The sequence below is a fragment of the Fukomys damarensis genome, unplaced genomic scaffold (assembly GCF_012274545.1).
Source record: "Fukomys damarensis isolate Sample0158 unplaced genomic scaffold, DMR_v1.0_HiC HiC_scaffold_19, whole genome shotgun sequence".
NCBI lineage: Eukaryota > Metazoa > Chordata > Mammalia > Rodentia > Bathyergidae > Fukomys > Fukomys damarensis.
The window spans coordinates 787,628-805,371 of record NW_022900931.1 but is presented as its reverse complement, the minus strand read 5'-3'; the positions used below and the strand labels follow the sequence as shown (position 1 = coordinate 805,371).

General features: G+C 47.2%; 1 protein-coding gene across 1 annotated transcript; it reads left to right on the top strand.

The window, feature by feature from the left end:
* Positions 1 to 6,457: 6,457 nt before the first annotated feature.
* On the top strand, positions 6,458 to 12,079 carry Zbed4 (zinc finger BED-type containing 4). Its single transcript, XM_033766161.1, has 2 exons — positions 6,458 to 7,627; positions 7,690 to 12,079. The coding sequence occupies exons 1-2, from the start codon at positions 7,328 to 7,330 to the stop codon at positions 10,888 to 10,890; spliced, it is 3,501 nt and encodes a 1,166-aa protein (XP_033622052.1). The 5' UTR covers positions 6,458 to 7,327; the 3' UTR covers positions 10,891 to 12,079.
* The last annotated feature ends 5,665 nt before the right edge of the window (positions 12,080 to 17,744 follow it).

The window sequence follows — 17,744 nt, the reverse complement described above, 5'->3', positions numbered from 1 at the left end:
GTTTTGTGGGTGAAGAGATCTTAAGTCATCATCAGTGGAGTTTCTTTGCTTTTTTCTAATTTCTAGTCTTTGTTCTTGAAATCATATTTTACTTTTATTTCTAATATTTTCCTGGGATTATAACCTCATTTCATATTTTTTTCTCTAGATTTTTTGTTTTTTTATTTTTTGCTGTCCATTAAAACATTTATTTCTCAGAGAGAAAATAAGTTTCCAACAGTAATATTATAGTAGGTAAAATTAACTTCTGTATTCTTTTGTTTGTATGTTGTTCTTTATATCTCTTTCTTTCTTTTAGATTTTTTTTGGGGGGGTATCAGGGATCAAACTCGGGACCTTGCACTTGTGAGGCAGGTGGTAGAACCACTGAGCTAAACCCCGACCCTCTTTTAGATTTTTTGAGACTAAGTCTTACTCTAATTTAGGCTAGCCTTGAACTCCCAGTGATCCTCTTGCCTAAGCCTCCCCAGTGCTGGGATTGTAGGTGTGTGCCACCATGCCTGGCCTATATCATTTTCTTAATGTCTTTTCTTTCATTTTGTTTTTCTGCTGTGCTTATTTCGTTATCTGTAAAAATGGTTTTCTGTTCCTTATTTTTGCCTCTTAACCTCTTACAGCATTTGATTTACTGCTTTTGTCTTGCATTGTATTAATTTTCTTTTCTGCTTTAACAGACCACCACAAGCTTAGCAGCTTATAACGTCATTAATTAGGGGGTCAGAAATCTGGTCTGTTGGGGTAAAATCGAGGTTTGGGCAAGCTGCCTTTCCTTCCGGGCTTGAGGGCTACGAGCTGTGCTCCCACACTTCTGCAGCCAGGGTCACAGCGTCTCGGACTGTTCTTCTAAAGTCCCACTTCATTCTTTCTGTCTCTCTCCCACTCACTATTCTGCCCTGCCCTCCTTCCCTCTGTTCCTTCCTTCTTGCCTTCCTCCTTCCTTTCTCTTTCTCTCTCCCTCTTCCTTTCCTGTCTTCTCTTTCCTTCTTCCCTTTCTTTGCCCGCCTCTTTTTTTTTCTAGAGCTGGGTAATGGAACCCAGGATCTCAGTATGTTAGGCAAGCACCCTGCCATTGAGCTACACTACCCTCCAGCCCTGTTGTTTTACAGTTTAATCCCTCAGTTGGAAGACAAGTTTAGTTTCAGCCCTTTGAAGGTTATTGAAGCTGTGTCAAGGCTTGGTACATGGCTTGTTTTGCTTCAGTCTCTAGACTTACCTTGGGTCCAGATTTGCTTTATTCTGTGCATAAAACTCCCAGTTCCAGCAGCTCAGACTTCGAGTTGCCCAGGGTGTCCTTTCCAGGGTGGCTTCTTTCTTTTCCACCTTGTGGAGCTGGGATCTCCCAGTGCTGGGGTATGGACATGGTGTGGCCCCTCCACTTATATTGAAGTTAACCAAGATGTGTTATCAGTCTTTCGTTGTTGGTATCATCCATGAGTAATGGCTTTGCTGTTTCTAATTCTGTCCTTATTAAAAGATTTGAGGAAATTAAAGTCTAGGCTGTATTACAAAGAAATAAACAAAAATTTTCAAATGTATAAAATAGCTACACCAAGGGCTGGAGATTTAGCTCAGTGGTTCCGCCGCCTGCCTTGCAAGCTCAAGGACCTGAGTTCGATCCCTGGTACCAAAAAAAAAAAAAAAAAGCTACACTTAAGGGAGAAAACTTACCCAAGAAATTCCCAGATATACTGCTACACTGTGCACCCTTGGGTCTGATGACAGAAATGTACAAACAGTATTAATCTCTAGAGAGGAATGTGGTTTTTCCTTGGTGGGAGTTAGCAATTCTAAAACTGCTTCCAGCGAGTTCCAGGGCTGAGTAAATGAGCACCCTATCCAGGGTACTGGGGTCTGGGCTCTCACATGGAGAGAACACGTAAATTCCAGGAGAAGAAGCCAGATCCTGTTCCGTGGAGTGGATATGGGCTGTCAGTGCGCACTTGTGGTTTCCATTGGTACACATATGCCTGAAGACATGCGTGTTTGCCCTGTTGGTTTTTAGTTCATCCCACGGAAGGACCTGGGAGCAAGGCACTGAGGTAGCACTGTGAGCACCAGAGGCTGAGCTGTTGCTGCATGGCCATGTGCTTGTCTGTGCTGCATATGGAAATGTGTCACCTCTGCCTGGAGCATGCTCTCCCCCGCCTTTGTCCAGGCCCCCTGCTGACACCTGTGTTTGATTTATGTGACCTCATTTTATTTTATAACCTGGTGGGAATATTTTTGTTGGTTATTGAATTCTAGTTTGGCATTTTAGGACTTTGGAGATCTTGTACCTGTGTCTCCTGGTTTATGTTGTTTCTCTTGGCAAGTCAGCAGTGGGCACATACCCATCCCCAGTCCCACAGCTCCAGTCCCCTATGGCCAGCCACGGTGCAGACATGAACGTTTGTCTTGACTGTCTGGAAAAAGACGACATTCACATAACTGTTGTCACTCCAGGCTACTCTGATTGTCCCATTTTACTGTACCTAACTTTTAAATCAGACCTCGTCGTGGGCATGGATGTATGGGAAAACAATGTGCATAAGGTTTGTTATTCTGTGGTTTTAGGCATACGCTGGGTGTCAGTCTCAAAGTAAAATTAAAAGGGCTGAGGGTGGAGCTCAATGTGAAGGCCCTGGATTAATACCCAGGACCAAAAGACAAATAAATACAAGCCTGTTTTAATGTCATCATCTCCTTTAAGTTTCTCATCTGAGTCCTATCTGGGACTGTTCACAGAATCTGTTTTAAACCTGGTTACAAGTCTTCTATGTACATTCTCCGCATGTCTGGTAATTCTTGTTTGATGGCAGCCTTTAGGATTGTACTTACTGTGTGTGGGGTTGTTTATGCCATCGTAAGTGCTGTTAGACTAGTTTTAGGGGGTGGGTGAGTAGAAGTCACCTTACCCCACATGAGGCTGGGGCTCATCTTGTGTGGGAGGCTCCAGAGCAGCTGTAAGCCCCACAGCTGGGTCCTCACCCTCCAGGCCTGGTGCTATGTTCCGGGTGGGCATGCCACATCATGGCTCCGGGAGCCCTGGTGATAACTCGCCCATGGGTTCTTCTAGGCAAGTTCTCGAATTTATACACAGGTCAGTGTGCGGCCAGATCACAAGTCAGCCCCCTTGACAGGGCACAGCCTGAGAGTGACAAGACAGACTTCCTGATCTCCAGGAGGACTCAGGCCTTGTCATTAGGCAGGAAACGTGTCTGTGCTGCCTGTGTGTGCCCTTTAGCAAAATTATGAGAGTTTCTTCTGTTGTTCATTTGCTGAGGGCTTTTATCACAAAAGATGTGGAATTAATCAGATGCTTTTCTGCCGCTTTGAAGTGATCTTGGGCTTCTGTTCATCCTTCTCCTAAGGGGGTGAATTGTGTTGATTAATGTAGGGATGACCACCATGATCACCTGAGTAACCCGTCCCCTGGCACCTCATAAACAAGCAAAACCACTGCAGTGAAAGGAGGAGCCCAGGTAGGTACAGTTGTGCCTGGCTGCTGTGCAGGGAATTCCCCCTTGGATGAAGCAGCTTCTGTCTAACGCCTCCTTTGCCCTCCCCCTGCCCCACACTGTGGTTTCTTTCTGTGCACTCAGTCTCAGGTACTGACTTAACTCTGGGCTTCCCAGGCTGTCTGCCTCTCCCTCTGGGCTCATGTACTTTGCACTCAGTTCTTTTACACCAGATTTCCCCAGGACAAACTTATTTATTTTAAAATTAATTTTATTAGTACATTTAAGGTATACAATAAAATGAGGTTCATCATTGGAAATTTGCACCTTTACATAATCCATCTTGGTTCTTATTTAGGACATTTATTTTTGAAAGTTACATGAACTTTGCAATCTTGGTCATGGTATATTGCATTTTTTAATTTATTGATGGATCTGTTGACGTTTAAAAAGGAATTTTGCATTTATTTGTATTATATTGATCTGCAGTTTAAAAATGGTTTTTGGCCAGGCATTGTAACATACACCTATAATCCCAGCACTCAGGGGGCTGAGGCAGGAGGATCATTGAGAGTTCATGGTCAGCCTGAACTACATAGAGAAACCCTATCTCAAAAAGATTTTTTTAAAAAGTTAAATAAATAAAAACTGGTTTTGGCCAGGCATGGTGACACACACCTTTAATCCCAGCATTTGGGAGGCAGAGGCAGGAAGATTGCCATGAGTTCAAAGCCAGCCCAGGATACATAGTGAGTTTAAGGCCAGCCTGAACTATATATATAGCAAGACTCTGTCTTCAAAAAAAAAAAAAAACTGTTTTCATTATAGGCAGAGCTATAAATTCCATACAAGGAACTCCCCACTGGCCAATGCTATGTTTTAGCCATTGGCAACACAGGGATGATCTTGTTTCATGGGTAGCTGATCCCATCCCCTACCTGCAACCGGATCATTTTGGAGCAAAACCAAATATATCATCTATAGATCATTCACTATTTGGTTCTTTTTTCCTTTTCTTAGTTTTTCTTTTTTTAGCTGTACTGAGGATTGGACCAAGTAAACCACACACACACACACGCCAGCCCTTTTTTAAATTTTTCTCTTTTGAGACAGGGTCTCAGTAAATGGGCTAGGCTGAGCTAGAACTTGTGATCACCCTGCCTCAGCCTTCTGGGGTGCTGGGATTACAGGTGTGCACCATCACACCCTGCTCATTGTCTCTTAAATAGTCGTCCACATCTGTCTCAGTGGGTTTGGACGTTTCACATAGACTCTGTCACACAGTGTCTGATCTTTGGGTGTGGTGTTTTCAGAGTTCTTCAGCATCCATCCATGGAGCAGATTTTATTCCTTTCTGTGACTGCATTGCATTTTTAATTTATCATTTGATGGACATTTGGATTGTTTCTGCTTTTTGCCTGATGTAGCACAGCTGAGAACATCTGTGTTCAAGTTTCATGTGGATGCATGTTCTGAACTCTCCTGGATGTATATCTAGCTGTACAATTGCCATGTGGAGCCACAATTCTAGACTTCAGGTAGTTGTGATATTTTGCATTTGTACCAGCAGTGAGTTCCCAATTTCTCCACATCCTCATTACCCACTTTTTTATTCTGGCCACCCTAGTGGATGTGTATCGGAAATGCACTGAAGGCCAAGGATTTAGCTCTGGTTCTGCTGCCTGCCTTGCAAGCGCAAGGACTGGAGTTCAATTCCCAGGACCAAAAAAAAAAAAGGAAATGCACTGTGGTTTAGATTTATCTACAGTAACCTAATTATGTGATTCTTTTCCAAATCTGGCCTTTCACTCTTTACGGTCTTAAGAGTTTTCCTTGTTTATTGTGTGTGTGCATGCATGTGTCTGTGTTATACTGGGGATTGAATCCAGGGGCACTGTACCACTGAGCTATGTCCCCAGCCCTTTTTATTTTGGGGGACAGGGTCTCACTAAATTGCCCAGGTTGGCCTTGAACTTGTGGTCCTCCTGCTCAGGATTACAGTGGGATTACAGACATGTACCTCCATGCCTGGTTTCCATATATTATTTTTAAAATATTTTACATATGAGCCACGTGTGGTGGCACATGTCTGTGATCCTAGCACTCTGAGGCTGAGGCAGGAAGATCCCAAGTTCAAGCCCAGGTTGGGCAATTTAATTTAGCAAGACCCTGTCTCAAAGTGTTAAAAATGGGATGGGGATAAAACTCAGTATAAATGCCCTGGGTTCAATCCCCACTATTCCCCTTACAAAAAAAGTGTGTGTGTGTGTGTGTGTGTGTGTGTGTGTGTGTGTGTGTGTACCTGTATCTGTGTGATCATTTAACACTGAATATGTGATGACTCCAGCAAACAAATCTTTGGTATTGTAGAAGTGCTGCTTATTGCTTTTGCCATCTGTCCCTTGGGGTGGATTATTTCCATGTGTGTTTAGTGATATTTAAGTTTTCAACTAATTGTGGTGCTAGGATTTCAGCCCAGAGCCCTGTGCATGCTAAGCATGCACTTTTGGGGGGCGGGTACTGGACGTTGAATTTGGGACCTTACACTCGTGAGGCAGGAGGCACCACTGAGCTAACCCCAACCATTATTTGGAGCTGTATTTGGCTGCAGCCTCTCCTCCTGGGAAGTACCCTGCCATACCCTGTCCTGTCAGGGGAACTGGTAGGTTTTTGAGTCTGAGACCCTTCCTGGGGTGACTAGGACCTTTCCTCAGGCTCCCTAAGGATATCACCTCTGCTCTGCCCACGCGGCTGTGGCTGAAGCCTGTTTTCCGGTGGGAGAGTCATGACACAGCTCCCAGACTGCCTGAATGACCTTGCATTCCAGCAACACAGGCTCAACCCCGCCACCCAGCACCCACAGGTGAGACCCAGCCCGACCACGCTCCCAGCAGCCCAGGTTGTGTATGAAGCTCATTTGCCACAGTGAGCACTCCTGGGGTTGGTACCTGAACTGCCAGTGTTTTTAAACTCTTTTATTAAACTGATTCACTCGTAGGGCTGGGGATTTAGCTCAGTGGTTCCACTGCCTGCCTTGTAAGCGCAGGGATCTGAGTTCGATCCCCAGTACCAAAAAAGAAAAAACTGCTTCACTCCTTCCCTGTACACTTTCATTAGCCTTGGTATTTCTGTCCAGATTACTCTGAATTGATCATTTTACTTATAGAGCAAGATGGAATGAACTGATTTCAAATCAGTTTGATAAACTTCAGCTTTCAAGTACCTCTGGCAGACTGAAGAGTAACAGTGCAAATTCCAGATGAAAATAACGTTAATACCATGGTACCTCTTTCTCTATATTCCTTTGATCCTCTGCCAGAAGGCGGTTTGAATTTGAATACATATCTAGTCTTGGCTTACTCTGCAGCCATAGGGTATTTTTATTATGTGCATGGGCTATGTACTGCCAGAGAATTGGTTGTTTTGTTTCCATTTTCCATCATGCCGTCTTTTCCATCTGTTTGTATTCAGGCTGACATGTCCATGACACCGTAGACCTAAAATGCATGAGTCGGCTCTGTGCTTACTTTGCTGTCGTCTTTTACAGGAAATGCAGAAGGACTGAGTGTGTGCTGACAAGGTGGGGAGGGTCCTTTCCTTAGGACCAGAGGCAAGTCTGGCTGCGAGTCCTCCTGCCTATACCTCGAGGGACGCATCTAACTCAGCGCTCCCAAGACGCAGTGCTTTGGGCCCTGTGACAACTTGGGCTGGCTCTGCGCACTGTCAGTGATGTTTGCGATTGGCCATGTCCACAGAGACGTCCCAGAAGATGGAGCGGATGTGAAACATGAAGGTGATCTGCACTTGGGCCACGAATGAGCATTTGGACCAATTTCTCACTCATCTGAAATGTTAACATGACAAAGCAGGCAGGATAGTTATGGTTGGTCATGGAAAATAACCAGGAAACTTGTCCCAAAGGGGACGAGGATTTTGTTTCTGATAAGATAAATTTCAAAATAGAGGAGGAGGACGATGATCAAATCCCTAGCCACAGTCTGGAAAGAATGGATTTCCAAAGTGAGCAAGAGGACATGAGGCCAACGGACAGTGGGGATGAGCAGGCAGATGTCGGAGACGCAGGCTGCGCCTGTCGGCCCCCCGAGAAGTACCTGCCCACAGAGAGAGAGGACGAGTATGGGGCCCTGTTCTCCCAGTACAGCAGCACCCTGTACAATGTGGCCATGGAGGCTGTGACTCAGAGCCTCCTCTCCAGCCGCCACCCGAGCCAGGATACAATGTGGCCATGGAGGCTGTGACTCAGAGCCTCCTCTCCAGCCGCCACCTGAGCTCCAGGAAGAAGTCTCCAGCCTGGAAGCATTTCTTCATCTCCCCCCGAGACAGCACTAAAGCCATCTGCAGGTACTGCGTCAAGGAGTTCAGCAGGGGCAAGAATGAAAAGGACCTGAGCACCAGCTGTCTGATGAGGCACGTGAGGCGTGCACACCCCACCAAGCTGGCGCCCGAGAACGGGAGCCTGGCGGGGGGAACCTTCCCCACCCCCTCACTGCTGCTCCCACCACAGCCCGAGGACACAGGTGACCTAGGTGCCTCACTGTCCCCTGTCAGTCTTGTCCCAGATATGGCGCCTAAGATCCCGTCCCCTGACCAGATAAAGGAAGAGTGTGTGTCTGCAGTGCCCTCGGAAGGAGTCACAGACAAGCTTGGCAGAGAAGAGGCCCTAGCCGGGTCCTCCCCACACCTGCCTTCGCTGCACTATGACGAGGCCACTGCAGACAGCATGGCCGAGAGGAGCCTCCCGCTTCCCAGGAGCACGGCTGGCTCTAGGAGGAGATCAGCCGTGTGGAAGCACTTCTACCTGTCGCCCCTCGACAGCTCCAAGGCTGTGTGTGTGCACTGCATGAACGAGTTCAGCAGGGGCAAGAATGGCAAGGACCTGGGCACCAGCTGCCTCATCAGGCACATGTGGCGGGCGCACCGTGCCGTCGTGCTGCAGGAGAACGGGGGTAACCCAGGCATCCCGCCCCTGTACCCCACCCCACCCACACTGCTGCCTGCCCTGCTGCCCCCTGAGGGCGACCCCAGCTCTGTGGCATCCTCTCCAGGAAAGCCCGTGGGTGAGTGCCCGTCCACTGCCTCATCCCCGGACCAGCTGGCCGAGGACCTGCCGCTGCATGCCCATCCTGAGGACGTGCTCCAGGAAGACGCATCCGTGCTGTCGTCCTCTGATGACATCACTGAGGCCTCAGCTGTGTCCTCCCCCAAAAAGCCACGCACTGGCGGGCTGAGTCCCAGGAGGCTTGAATCAGGGGCCATCTTTCAGCAGAATAAAAAGGTAATGAGGAGACTGAAGTCAGAAGTCTGGCACCACTTCTCTCTGGCCCCCACAGATAGCCTCAAGGCCGTGTGCCGCTATTGCAGCTGTGCCATCAGCCGGGGCAGGAAGGGGGACGTGGGCACCAGCTGTCTGATGCGGCACCTGTACCGGCGCCACCCCGAAGTGGTTGGCGTGCAAAAGGATCTCCTGGGTGCCAGTCTGGCCAACTCTCCGTATGCCACACTGGCTTCTGCTGAGACCTCCTCCTCCACGCTAAGTGTCTTGCCAGCCACGGTCAGGAAAAACCACCAGGTCCTGTTTCCTGTCCACAGCAAGAAGACCTCAAAGCTGTGGAACCACTTTTCCATCTGCTCCGCAGACTCCACCAAAGTGGTGTGCCTGCACTGTGGTCGCACCATCAGCCGAGGCAAGAAGCCCACCAACCTGGGCACCAGCTGTCTCCTGAGACACCTGCAGCGGTTTCATTGCCACGTTCTCAAGACTGATACCCCGGAGCCTGTGCTGCCCTGCTCCACGGCTGGGCGCAGGCCGCTGAGCTCTGAGCTGTCAGGAGCTTCCTCCTTCGATGACCCTAGTGAGAAGCTTTATGACTCTCATCCAGTTGCCAAAAAAATCACAAGTCTCATAGCTGAAATGATTGCACTTGACCTCCAGCCATACTCTTTCGTAGACAATGTTGGCTTCAACAGGCTGCTCGAATACTTGAAACCTCAGTACTCCCTCCCTTCCCCTTCCTACTTTTCCAGGACAGCTATCCCAGGTATGTACGACAATGTGAAGCAGATCATTATGTCACAGCTGAAGGAAGCAGAGAGTGGGGTGGTCCACTTCACCTCCGGGATCTGGATGAGTAACCAGACCCGTGAGTACCTGACTCTCACAGCACACTGGGTCACCTTTGCATCCTCTGTCCGTCCACACTGCGAGGACCACCACTGCTCAGCCCTCCTGGACATGTCGCAGGTCGATTGCAACTACAGTGGTAACAGCATCCAAAAGCAACTGGAGTGCTGGTGGGAAGCCTGGGTGACCTCCCTTGGCCTCCAGATTGGCATCACGGTCACGGACAACCCAAGCATTGGGAAGACGCTAAGTGAAGCCGAGCACTCCAGCGTGCAGTGCTTCAGCCACACGGTGAACTTGATTGTGAACGAGGCCATCAAGAGCCAGAGGATGGTGCAGAACCTGCTGAGCCTGGCACGAAAGCTGTGCGAGCGCGTGCAGCGGTCTCCCAGGGCCAGGGAGAAGCTGGCGGAGCTGCAGAGGGAGTATGAGCTGCCTCTGCACCCACTTATCCAGGACGTGCCGTCCCGGTGGAACACGTCCTTCCACATGCTCGAGCGGCTGCTGGAGCAGAAGAGAGCCATCAACGAGATGTCCATTGAGTGCAACTTCCGGGAGCTCATCAGCTGCGACCAGTGGGAGGTTATGCAGTCCGTGTGCCATGCACTGAGGCCCTTTGACACCGCCAGCCGGGAGATGAGCACCCATGTGTCCACTCTGAGCCAGGTCATCCCCATGATCCACATCCTCAGCAGGAAGGTGGAGATGCTGTTCGGGGAGACAATGGGCATCGACACCATGCTGAAGTCACTGAAGGAAGCCATGGCCAGCCGCCTGTCCGCCACGCTCCACGACCCCAGGTACGTCTTCGCCACGCTTCTGGACCCTCGCTACAAGACCTCCCTGTTCACAGAGGAGGAGGCGGAGCAATACAGGCAGGACTTAATCAGGGAGCTAGAAATACTGAATTCTACCTCAGAAGACGCAGCCGCCTCCCATGGCTGTGACTCAGGGTCCTCGCCAGCAGCTTCCGGTGGAGAGGACCTGTGGTCGCTGGTGGCCGAGGTAAAGAGGAGAGGGAGCAGGGAGAAGCTGCCCGAGGACACAGTGCTTGCCTATCTAGAAGAGGAGGTGCTGGAGCACAGCTGCGACCCGCTTGCCTACTGGAACCTGAAGCGCTCATCCTGGCCCGCACTGTCCACGCTGGCCGTCCGGTTTCTGGGCTGTCCTCCAAGCACCGTCACCTCTGAGAAGCTGTTCAGCACCCACACCGAGAACAGCAGCTTTGGCCAGCCCAGGCTCATGATGGAGCATTTTGAAAAACTCATCTTTTTGAAAGTGAATCTGCCCTTGATATACTTTCAGTATTGAACCCACCACGGAGCCGCAGACCAGAGGTGCTCCTCGTAGTGCGCCGTTGTACCAGGCTGTGACCCGCCCAGCAGGACCATGTGGGACCTCGGGCCGACCTCTGGGGCCACCCGCCAGCTCTCACATCGCGTCCACGTGTGCCTTACTCCTCCTGCAGCCAGGTATTGCAGTGCGTTTGCAAAAGTCCACTGGCCACAGCCTCTCTTTGATGATGAAATAGGATGATCAGGTTTTAATTCATAACTGTAAAGCTTTTTAAAAGTTAGGGTTTAGTCATTTGTTTTACTAGAATGGAAAGAAGACATAAACAGTTTTATTCTGCAGGTCTTTTATTCAGTTGTGTAAGAACCACAGATCAGGTACTGTATTTCAGTTAAACATTGCTTTGATTGCAACAGAACAGCTTTCGTCGCTGTCCAAGGAAAGGTGTGAACAGGAGGTGGATTCCAAGCCATCTTGACCCGCAGTTCTCAGCTGTAGGCTGTAAGTGTTGAGCAGAGAGAATATTCTGGAAGCTGACTCTTAGCAGGGACAGGGCATTAGAACTGAAACTGAGGTGAGGTATCGAGAACGTTGGTCATCTGGTCACCAGAACGTTCCATTCCGGAGTTTTGTATTCAGGTTTTTACATAGTTAACTCAGAGGTTCCCCAACTCTGTATCATGAGCTCCTCGAAATTGGATCCAAGTTTGTAAACTTGTGCTTATGATTTAGCCAGTGCATAAAACGAGACATTCACAGCAGACAGCCTGCCGATCCAGTCTCTGTGCGGGTTGTGCAGTGCTGTGCTCTGAAGCCATCCCCCACACGTGTGCACGGACCCCCCAGTTGGAGCAGTTACGGCTAAGATCCCTTTTAGAGGAGATGGCTTCTTGAAACAGGGAAGGTGCTGGTCGTACTGCAGTTGTGAAAATAGCCTTAGGCATTTAGATTTTTTATGCTAGGGAAGACCCAGCCATCACTTGGGTGTTTAGAATCCCAGTGACATCAGAGTGAAATATCAGTTGTCAGATTCTTTTAACAATCAATATGTCCTCAAAGTTTTTGTGTTAACATCTGAAAAAGGGTTTTCTCATTTCAAATCAATTTAATATTGATCTTTTAGAAAAGTTGTCATTTTTGTTAAAATATTGTACCTATACTTAATCTAAATTTGTGTGGACTATGCTTTAGTGTATTTATAAATGGTGAACTCAGTTTCTGAAATTAAATTTTTTATTTGCAATTTTCTAGTGCTGGTGAATATTGGCTTTTTATTTTGGGGTACACTAAAACAGGCATCCTTTTTGGGAACCAACACATAGAAACCACATTTGTGCAACTCCAGCCAGGCACTGGGGAGCAGAGACAGATCTTTAAAGCACATTTCCACCCATGGTGGTGGTGACGATGATGATGGCGGAGGCTTCCAGGTCTTGTGTTAGAGGGAGTATGGCTACAAAGGTGGTATCCTCAGAACATCAGTGGGAGCCATGGATAGGACGGAGGGAGCGGTGTCCATGGCCAGCTCACCAGCCCATGTCTGGGAGGATTGTTTTGAATTTTAACATCCTTACAATGTCAGGGAACTGAGTTTTATGAGTTCTCTAAAACAGGGCAGCCCACTTCACTGACAGGATGTCCCGTTGCTGCGGTTATCCCCTTGCCCCCGCCTCCCGACTGTGAGGAAGGACGGGGAGCAGTGGCTCCAGCGTGGCTCAGTGTCCTTGCTCACAGAGCCACTTGTTGCCAGTGTGTGCTGAAGTGCCTCGTGCCACATCCATGTCTGAGAGGGATTGTGACCCCACTCCCGGGGCACGGGAGCACCCTCCCCTGCACACTGCACTCAAGAGTTGTATACCTGTTGAACCTGGCACCCTCAGGCATTACGGAAGCGGCCAGCAGCCCCGAGGGACAGGTTCTCCCATGGGACTATCCACGCAGTTTCTCTGCATTTAGGTGATATTTTTGGACAGGTTCCTGGATTTTCAGATGTCTCAGGTAATAAAAAGCTCTACGTGTAAGCTTCAGAAGCATCCTGCTTTGTGAATGAAACTACCCGTTGTCTAATAATAAAACAATCTTATCTGAAGCTAGAACTCCCTTTCCTTGTCTTTAACTGTGAGGGAGTAGCAGGGATCAGGCCAGCCCTCCCTCAGGAATTATCAAAGCCATGTAAGTCCTTTTCTTTTTCTCTTTATTTATTTTCTTCTTTTTTTCTGCAATTCTGGGAATCAAACCCAGGGCTTCTCACATGCTAGGTGGGTGCTCTACCACTGAGCTGCAACCTAAGCCCACAACATCTTTTTGAAGAATTTTCTGAAGGTGTAAGAGAGCAGTCAAGACAGCCTGGTTTGAGGAAATATTCAGGAGAAGGAGCCCTAGAAAAAGGCTATTCCTATGCTCAGGACTTGCTTTCCTGTCAGGACGTCTGCGGGTCCTATCTGTGAGGCTGAGCATAAGGCAGCCAGAGCTGGTGAGAGGCACTGAGCACAGAGACCCAGTGACCGTGAAGCTGTCACAGCCCGATGTCCTGGGGGCCACACAAGCTGGGAGACAGGCCACCAGTGCCAGGGACAGAGCTCAGGCAGCTGCCAAAACACCCAGCTTCCACTGCAGCAGGGTGACTGACAAAGCTGCTGGAGCCTTAACACATAGCATGACCCTCAGTAAGAACTTACATTATCAGACCCACGGGACCACTTGCCAAGAGGTGACCCACACATGGCATCCCTGCTCTACATGCCCATGGTGTATGTGTGTAGAGACTACAAGTTGGAAATGTACTTCCTGCCATGGACCAGTGTTGTTTCCCTGGCTCCTGCACTACCTGGCACTCCAAGAGCAGTTAAAAAATCTGAGCCAGGTGCCATGACACACCTGTAATCCTACCATTGAAGGAGGCTGACCCAGGAGGGTCACAACTTCAATTCCCACTAAACCAGCTTAGGGGAACTCGATCTCAAAAAATAAAAAGGCTGGAGATGTCACTCAGTTTTGGGGTATCCCTGGTTCAATCCCTAATACTGAAAAATAAATACAAAATTTAAATGGGTATCACCTGTGCCCCATCATAAACTTGAAAGCATAACTGGACCATGGTAAATCAGAGACCACTGGTATTTATGAAAAGAGGGAGAAGTGATAAGTGAGAACATCTTTAAACTAAAAACTACAATGGCAAGTGAAGAGTTCAATAGGTGGACTGAATACCAAACTGGAAGTGGACAAAAGGATTGCTCTTGATGCAACAGGCAGCCACATAGTTAACAGGAAGTGTTGGTTGGAACCATGGGGGAGCACCTTGGAAGTGCCAGTCTAGACTTCCATACCCAGTGAAAATATTCCTGGAAAGTGACAGTGATAGGGTCTCGCTCAGTGACCCAGGCTGGGCTGAACTTGCCGTACTCCTGCCGCAGCCTCCCAGGGTGGCATGATTACACGTGTGCACCATCTACAGCAAACATCACTGTCAGTGGTAAAAGAAACTATTTTGCTTGTAAGATTAGGAAGAAGGCAAAGATGCATACTGCTGCCACTTCAACACAGGGACTGAAAGTCCTTGCTAGAGCAACTTGGCCAGAAAGGCATCCAGATTGAAAAAGAGGAAGGAAAGTTGTCTCTCTTCACAGATCACATGCTTACATGTAGAAAACCCTTAATATTTCACATACACACAACTAATAAATGAATTCAGCTAAGTAGGATACAAAGTCAATGAAAAACCAGTTGCACTCTGTACATTAACAATGAACAATATAAAACAAAACAGTTCTTAACAATAGCATTACAAAGAATAAAGTACTTAGCAATTAAGGTAAGAGACATACATGTACAGTGAAAAAGACATTTCTGAAAGAAAATGGAAATGGAAAGACATCCTGCGTTCATGGATTGGAAGGTCTAATATGGTTAAGATGCCAGTAGCCCAAAGTGACCTACACGTCTGATGCAATTCTTCCCAAAATCCCAACAATTTTTTTACAGAGATAGATCACTAAATTTATATAAAACCTCAAGAGACTCCAAATTGCCAAAAGAGCTGGAGGCGTCATACTTTCTGATTTCAAACCTTAACACAAAGCCCACAGTAATCAAAGTTGTGGCGTAGTTATCAAGACACATATAGATCAATGGAATCGAACAGAGCCCACAGATAAACCCTTAACTACCTGGGTCAGATGATTTTTGGCAAGGGTGCCAGAACCATTGGGAAAGACAGTCTTTTCCTAAATGGTGCTGGGCAAACTGGTTCTCCATGAGGAGAAGGAGGAAGTTAGATCTTTACTTATATCTATGCAAAGATTATTTCAAAATAGACCCATAGGTTGGGTGTGTATTATGCCTGTATTTCCAGCTACCCGGGAGGCTACGGCAGGAAGGTCACAAACTGAAGGCCAGCAGCTTAGCAAGACCCTGTCTCAAAATAGAAGAAAGAAAAAGAAAGGAAAGGATAGGGAGGGAAGGAGGGGGCGGAGGAAGAAAGAGAAGAGAGGCAGGCGGGCCTGGGATGCCGCTCAGTGGTAAAGCACTGGCCTAGCATGTGTGATGCCCTAGATTCAGTCCCCAGCCTCACACACATACTAGTGGATCCATGACCTGATTGTGCGCTCTCAAACTACAAAACTTAAAACACAGGGCAAAAGCATCGTGACATTAAATTTGGCAATAATTTCTTGGCTGTTGCACAGGCAGCCAAAGAACAAATTGGACTTGATGAAAACATTTTTTAAAACTCTGCACCAAAAGACACTCTCCACAGAGTAAAAAAGCAGCCCACTGAGTAGGAGAATAACACCTGATCAGGGATTGATAGCCTGAAATTCAGTAACATCTACCACAGAACCCGATTCAAAACTGGCCAAGACTCAAGAAGACATTGCTTCGAAGACTCCTCTTTGCAGATGGCCAGCAAGCACGTGAAGGGTGCGCAGTGTCTCCAGTCATTAGGGAAATGCAAGTCAAGCCATACAAGGGCAGTGCCTCACACCCATCAGACAGGCACTCACTAAACAACCCTGAACAACAGCTTCACACATGTGCACTGTTGGTGGCAACTTCAAACAGCACAGTGGCTGGAAAACCATATAGTACCTCAAAAAGTTAAAACAATCTCCATATAACGGGTATAGACAGAAACAGTTGAAATCAGGGTCTTGGAGATGACTACACCATGTTCAGAGCCAGGGGCAGAGGAACTGGTGACCAAATGAGGTCTGTCCATAATAGAAGGTCATCTAGCCTTGAGGAGGGGACCCAAATCTGCTAACCTTGGTGGTGTGAAGTAAACCTGTCACAAAAGGGGAAATGGTAAATATTTCCTGACTCTTCTTACATGAGGGCCACACAGTAGACAAACTCAGAGAGAAAGAAAGAATAGAGAGGGAGGCATAAAGCTGTCTTCACACATGACAAGACCATTTATGTAGGAAATTGACAAAGTTATTAGAACTAATAAGTGAGTTTAGCAGTGTATCAGTAAAAATGACTAAGGCTTCAGGATTTGAGATCAAGCTACAGAACTCTATTATGTTTCTATATACAAGCGATCAAGAATCAAAAATAGGTATGTTTAGTCAGGCATGGTGGCACACACCTGTAAACCCAGCACTTGGGAGGCTGAGGATCACCATGAGTTCAAGGCCAGTCTGGACTACATAGCAAGACCTGTCTCCAAAAACAAAAAATAAAAGAATTGGGGGGCAGTTAGTATGTTTTAAAATATCACAAAGATAAATAAACTTATTTGGTATGTTTTTTAAAATACCATTTATAAGGCCAGGGATTTAGCTCAGTGATACTGCTGTCTGCCTTGCAAGTGCAAGGTCCAAAGTTTGATCTCCAGTACCAAAAATAAAAAATAAAATACCATTTACAACTAGGTGTGGCAGCGCATCCCTGTAATCCCAGACCTCAGCAGGGTGAGGCAGGAAGATTACAAGTTTTAGGCCAGCCTGGGCTATGTAAGGAGACTGACCCTGTCTTAAAAAAAAAAAAAAAAAATTATAGCAATATCAAAAATAGGAAATATTTATAGTAAATCTGATACATGATATGCATATAGACAAAACCATGAAAATTTCTGAGGAAATTTCAAGAGACTCAAATGAAGAGAAAGGCCATGCTCACGCATTTGGGGGATCAGTATTGTTAATATCCTGATTCTTCTGAACTGGCCTGTATCAGTGAGTGCCACATCAGCTGACGGAACAGCTGATCTTAAAAATCATGGGAATGGAAAGGATATAGGAAAGCCACTTCAATTTGGAAAAGGAAGAGTAACATTGACCTCGCTCCCTGACTTTCAGACTTACAAGTAATGGTAATCAACATGGCATGATATTGGTATGAGCACAGAAAAACATTCCACAGAAAGAGAATCCAGAAACCCATCATCCCATATATAATCAACTGACTTCTTTAAAAATCTACCTATCTCTGTTTATCACTGAAAGCTCTAAAAAGTTCACCATCACTGAAATATAGAATAATCCCTTCATGCAGTTTCCCTCATCTCTCTTTTTTAAGTAGCCTAGTTTTAAAAAAAAAAAGAACGGTTTTACAACAGGTTTGGTTTTCTAGCAAAGTTAACAGAGAGCGCAGAGTCACCTCTGTCCCCCTCTGCTGTCATCTCCAAGTTGGAGCGCCTGATGCCCTGACCAACCCACAGGGATACTTCGTGTCACCCACAGCCCACAGTTTAGGTGAGAAGTCACTCTCGGGGCCAAACAGCCCACAGATCTATCTTCACCAGTGCTAACGACCTGCATCCACCACTGCAGGATCACACAGAATGGTTCTTCACCCCAAAAGTTCTGTGCCCCCTCAACCCACCACCACCGGCTGTGTTTACTCTGTGGGTTTGGAATCTGACT